Genomic DNA, 6,251 nt, shown 5'->3' on the forward strand with positions numbered 1-6,251 from the left:
AGTAATAATGGTGGTTTTTGTTAAGTGCTTACTACTACTGTTCTAAGCGCTGGGGTGGATATAAGCAAACCGGGTTGGACAGAGTCCCTGTCCCCCATGGGGCTCACAGTCTTAATCCCCATTTTACAGATGAGGTAACTGAGGCAAGGAGAGTTAAATGGCTTGCCCGGGATCACACAGGAGATATGTGGCGGGGCCGGAAATAGAACTCAGATCCTTCTGATTCCCAGACCCGTGCTCTATCCGCTAGGCCATGCTGCTTATTGTCAGATTATACTCGCCCAAGTGCTTAGTACAGTGCTGTTGCACTAGTGAAAGCTCAGTAAATGCCACTGACGGATTGACTCTCTGCTCTGGTTTTCGGTGCCTCGCACGGTCCATCTCTGGGCTGATTGTTGGACACCTGGGCTAAGGGAGTGGTCTCGGGCAGGGGACCAGGGGGGATGGAGGGCTCTGGGGGTGGGGACGGAGACAGACTGAGCAGGGGGTGGAGACGGTGGCGAAGGACCGGCCCTCTCCCACGTCACGCCAGGTAGGGGCGGGTGCACCTGTCCGACCTTTCTCCCGGGGCGTCCACCGGGCCGGCCGGGGGTCAGAGCCAGTCCCTGCAGGTCGGCGTCGGCAAGCGGGTGAGGGACAAAGAGAAAAAAAAGAAAAGAGAAGAGGAGAGAAAAGGTGAGGCGAGGAGAAGAGGGGAAAAGAAGAGAAGAAAAGAGGAGAAGAGAAAAGAAGGAAAGAGAAGAGGAGAGAGGAGAAGAGGGGAGAGGAGAAGAGAAAAGAAGAGAGAAGAGGAGAGGGCAGGCCTCTGCAGCCATGTCCAACCTCCGGATGACTCTGCTTTGCGTCCTCACCGTCCTGGATCCGGTGAGCGGCCAGAAAGGTAGAGTCCGGGGGCGGAAGGTGGGCTCTGAGCCCCCCGGGCCGAGCTGGAGGGAGGGCAGGATAGGGGTCGCGGCAGAGGCGTAGTCTCATCCTCTAAGGGTGTTCCCGTCTTCCCCCGGTCCACCCAGGCAGGGCTCTGGTAGAAAGATTCGAGGTTTGGCGGAGGAACACGGAGAAAATCCCCAGGCAGAATTGGGGAGGGGACAGGGTGGAGCTACAGGGTGATGAAGTGGATGAGTGAGAGAGAGAAGGAGAAACAGAGAGGCCTACATAGGCAGAGTCGGAGACGGGCCAAGACAGATAGAGACAGGCAGAGAAAACAGGCAGAGAAAGCAGCGTGGCCTAGTGGAAAAAGCATGAGCCAGGGTGTTAGAGGACCTGGGTTCTAATCTCTGCTCCACTTGTCTGCTGAGCCACCTCGATCAAGTCACTTCACTTCTCAGGGCCTAAATTCCCTCATCTGCCAAATGGGGATTAAGATTGTCATCCCCATGAGGGATTTGGACTGTGTTCAACTGATTGACTTGTGTCTACCTCATCGCTTAGTACAGTGCCTGGCCCCTAGTAAGCACTTAACAGATGTAATTTAAAAAAAGAGATAGATGGAGAGTCAATGCTTAATGAACACCATTAAATAAAATTAAGGTGCTTATTAAGCCCTTACTAGATGCCCACCCTTTCCACAACCTGTGTCCCTAATCCCTGCAGTACCCCCTTCCCACCCCTCTATCCTTAGTCCCCGAGCTGAGTAGGACACTTGGCCCCCGGGGCCCAACTCTGGACTTCCCTGGCCTCTACTGGTTTCTGATTGATTCATTCAATCGTTTTTATAGAGTGCTTACTGTGTGCAGAGCACTGAGCGCTTGGGAGAGTACACTATAAAAATAAACAGCTTACAGTCTGGGCAGCGAAGTATTACTGTTCCTCTCACTCCCTCCCTGTCACTGATCCTCCCTCACCCCTTTCCTCTTTCCCTCCCTACACCTCTGCCGGCTCCCTACCCTCTCTTGCTCCCTCAGGTCTGGGTCCCCTGCAGCCTTGGATACAGGGTCTGATCGCGGTGGTTGTGTTCCTGGCACTCGTGGGCATCGCCTTTGCCGTCAACAAGTTCTGGTGCCAGGAAGAACCGTGAGTGCCCGACCTCCCTCGCTCCTGCCCCTGCCCCGCCTGTCCCAGGCACCACCGAATGGGACTAAGCCTTTGGAAACATCTCCTCCTAATAATAATGATAATCATGCCGGGGGTTCATAAAGCACTTACTCTGTGCCAAGCACTGGGGTAAATCCAAGATAATACAGTCTAGACTGAAAACTCTAGACTGTAAGTTCATCTCTAGACAATAAGCTAATTGTGGGCAAGGGATAGATCAGTTTGTTGTTATAGTGTACCCTCCTAAGTACAGTGTTCTGAACACAGTAAGCACTCAATAAATATAATTGAATTAATTGAATGAAAGGTTATACACAATCCCCTCCCCACAGATGGCTCCTAGTCTACCAAGAATGAACAGTGGTCTTTTCTCCATTTTACTGAGAAGGAAACTGGGGCTCAGAGAGGTTAAGGGACATTCCCAAGGTCACAAAAGGGTTCAGACAGAGCTGGGATTAGAACCCGGGTCCCCTTTACTCCCAGCTCCAGTCTCTGCTCTTCAGGCCACACTGCCTCCCTATGCTTGAATGATTCTGCCATGATATGATCCCCGAGAGGGTCCAATCAATCAGTGGTGTTTACTGAGCCTTTACCGTGTGCAGAGCACGGAACTAAGCACTTGGAAGAGTACAGTACAGTTCTTAGACACGATCCCTGACCTCAGAAGAGCTTTTAGTCTCAGGGGCCAAGATTCACACATCCTGGGTGATGTCCCCATTCGATCAATAGCCTTTATTGAGTGCTCACTGTGTGCAAAGTACCATATTAAGCGCTTGGGAGAGTACAATATAACAATGTAACAGACACAGTCATTCATTCAGTCATATTTATTGAACGCTTACTGTATGCAGAGTACTGTACTAAGGTCTTGGGAGAGTGCCAATAGAACAATAAGCACACACATTTCCTGCCCACAACAAGCTCACATTCCCTGCCCATAATGACCTTCCAGTCCAAGAGGAGGACCTTTGACTTTGCGTGGCGGGGGGCTGGACTAGTTGACCCCCAAGGAAGCCCCTTTCCAGCTCCGGGAATTTGAGATTTGAGGGTGTAGCCCCCTCACTATGCCTGCATTTTCCTTTGTCCTACCTTTTCTTTTGGCTCCATGGCCGGCAGGCTGCTCCCTACCTTGTCTGCTGCCTGATTCTTCTCCCCTGCAGGGCCCCTGAGGACCTGACTATGGCCGTGGGGGACCAGAAGGAAGGCAGCTTGGCCGGCACGAAGGGGCGCTATGTGTCCACTGCGGCTAACTTCAGGTGAGGGGACCGATCAGCCGGGTGACCCCGTGGGGACCGGGTCTGGGGGAAGGTGAGAAATAATTGACCGTGATCTGAAGATCCTGGGGATGTGGGAGTGACCTGGGTGGAGGAGATGTGTCCTTCTTCCAGCATAGTCAATCATTCGCAAAGAATTTATTGAGCACATGACATGTACTGAGCACTGTTCTGGATGCCTACTGTGCTTACTGTATTGAGAGTCTACTGTAACAATATAACAGCCCCGACTCTTGTAGATTGGGAAATTCCCTGTAGACTGTAAGGTCCTTGTGGGCAGGTGCTGCGTCTCCCCACTGTATCGTACTGTACTTTCCCAAGTGCTTAGTACAGTGCTCTGCCCACAGTAACCACTCAATACATACCATTGATTGATCGATTGATTGACCTTTGTGACCCTTCCCATTTCAGATCCTGGGAGCATGCCAATGCCTACGAAAACACCCCTGGGGCTGAGGAAAAGATTCGCAGCACGCCCATGTAGCCCCCTCTTCCCTGCCCCGCACTGACTGGGATCGGGGACCCCCCTCCCCCCCACTGGCTGGGATTGGGTCCTCCCTCCCCACGCTGCCTCCTCTGACTCCAGGTGTGGTCACCCGGGACAGGGACGAGGGTTCGTCCCCTGCTGTTACCCCCCAACCCCTACACCCCCCATTCTTCCAGGTCAGAAAGCTTACTAAGAGAAACACTTCCTACAGTAGTTCCTTTCAGAAAAGTCCCTCACTTCCCTCTCACAGCTTTTATTTCTGTGAAATAAATACTTTTTTACCTCACAAAGTCATGCCGTTCAGTATTCTATCTGCTCGGCCTTTCCGCAGATGACTCCTTAAGGTTCCCCCCGTGTCCAGAACGAGAGTCAAATGGCAAATGACCCCTACATAAGCCCAAGGGCAAGGGTGGGAGGGGGTGCTTTCCCTGGACACCCTCAACCACCCAGATCCCTTCCAGTGCCCGAGGGCTCCATGCCAGCCCTTGGGGGTGCTGCTGTCTTGGCCCAGACTTCTGCTGAGCTGGGGATTTCTCCTGGCTTCCTGTAAGGATTCTGCAGAGGAAAATCATTACACATTAATTCAGCGCTCATGGTTCACCCTAAGTCATGAGTCCTAATCCCGGCTCTGCTACTTAATATTAATATTAACAATAACAATTATTATTGTGGTATTTGTTAAGAGCTTACTATGTGCGGGCACTATACTAAGCACTGGGGTGGTTACAAGCAAATCAGGTTGGACACAATCCCTTGTCCCACATGGGGCTTACAATCTCAATGCTTATTTTACAGATGAGGTAACTGAGGCACAGAAAAGTGAAGTGATTTGCCCAAAGTCACTTGGCAAGAGGCTGGGAATTTTCCCCTTTTTATGGTATTTTTTAAGTGCTTACTGTGTGTCCGGCACTAAGCTGTGGAGTAGATATAAGCCAGTGGGGCGGGACACAGTCCGTTTCCCATGTGGGGATCACAGTCTAGATCGTCATTTTCCAGGTGAGGTAACAGGCCAAGGGAAGCGAAGTGACTTGCCCAAGGTCACACAGCAGACGATTGGCAGAGTTGGGAATAGACTCCAGATTCTTCTGACTCACAGGCCCATGTTCTATCCACTACGGCTTGCTGCTTCTCACTAGGCCACACTGCTTCTCTATTTCACAAAGAGAAAGGGCATGGACACAAGGTCCCCAAGGATCTTGGTGCAGGAGCTTCCGACAGGCCATGGTGGGGTTAGAGGTCACCCGGAGGCTCTCTGCCCTTGGGGGTTGCCCCCAGGCTTTGGGGGTTATAAAGGAGATCCTTTAAGGATCTAATCTAGGCTGTCCCAGATCTCCTATCTCTCGCCGATAAACCCCTTTCCTGCTCGGCCTCTGTGTAGGAGAGGCCCTATCTCTCCCAAATCTGGGCAGGGAAAAACCGGGCAGTTGGGAGCCTGCTTCAAGCAAAGTCATGTCTGTAACTTTTAGAAAGCCACAGACCCCTAATCTTAGGGGTGTTATCTGGCCCTCGGCTCCTGGGTGTCTGCCCAGGTCGCCTACCCATGCTGCATTTCAAAAAGGACCCCCCCCCCTCAAATTTATCCAGAGAAGTAGAGAAGGAAAGGCTTCAAGGGAGGTGGGTTTGTGGTGTTTTCTGGTGTAACTTGTGGGGAAAATTATAATTTTCTTCTGTTTGGTTTCTAGGTAACCTCTCCTGGGATTTAGTTGGGGCTGGGTCTAGCGGGAGAGACCTTTTGGAGTAAGATAAACCCTTGGGTGGGCAGGGGCTGGAGCTAAGCTCTTCTCCATCCTCCTAAGACAGTGAGCCCTGTGTGGGACGGGAACTGTGTCCCATTTGATTATCCTGTATCTACCTCAGAGCTAAGCACACTGTTGGAACATAGTAAGTGCTTAAAAGATACCTCAGTTATTATTATTTATCATTAGATAGTGCAGGTTTGGGGTGGGGGGAGAGTTGGACCAGGAAGGGGTGGTCCCCAGTCCGTTAGGATGGATTGAAATCACTCATGACCCTCCCCCCTTTTGCTGTCTTCCTCACTCAAATTCCCTCTCCCTAATAATAATAATAATTGTGGTATTTGTTAAGCATTTACTATGTGCCAAGCACTACTCTAAGCGCTGGGGTAGATACAAGGGAATCAGGTTGGACACAGTCCTTGTCCCACATGGGGCTCACAGTCTTCATCCCCATTTTACAGATTAGGTAACTGAGGCACAGAAAAGTGAAGTGACTTTCCCAAGGCCACACAGCAGACAGGTGACAGAGTTGGGATTAGAACCCAACCCCGTGCTCTTTCCGCTAAGCCATGCTGCTTCTTTCGACTATACTAGTGCTTACTATGTCCCAGGCTCTGTACTAAGTGTTAGGGAGATACAAGCTAATGAGGTTCATGTCCCTCCTGTAGTGACGAAGGATAAACTAAGTTAATCTCACCCTGAATTGGGTGGGGGAGGGCGTCT

General features: G+C 51.3%; 1 protein-coding gene across 1 annotated transcript; it reads left to right on the plus strand.

Annotated features, from left to right (window-relative positions):
- Positions 1–725: 725 nt before the first annotated feature.
- On the plus strand, positions 726–4,082 carry PDZK1IP1 (PDZK1 interacting protein 1). The gene is made up of 4 exons (XM_029046836.1): positions 726–880; positions 1,902–2,010; positions 3,192–3,287; positions 3,717–4,082. Exons 1-4 carry the CDS (start codon positions 814–816, stop codon positions 3,787–3,789), a joined length of 345 nt encoding a protein of 114 aa, XP_028902669.1. The 5' UTR covers positions 726–813; the 3' UTR covers positions 3,790–4,082.
- The last annotated feature ends 2,169 nt before the right edge of the window (positions 4,083–6,251 follow it).

The sequence above is a fragment of the Ornithorhynchus anatinus genome, chromosome 18 (assembly GCF_004115215.2).
Source record: "Ornithorhynchus anatinus isolate Pmale09 chromosome 18, mOrnAna1.pri.v4, whole genome shotgun sequence".
In the NCBI taxonomy this organism is placed as follows: Eukaryota; Metazoa; Chordata; class Mammalia; order Monotremata; family Ornithorhynchidae; genus Ornithorhynchus; species Ornithorhynchus anatinus.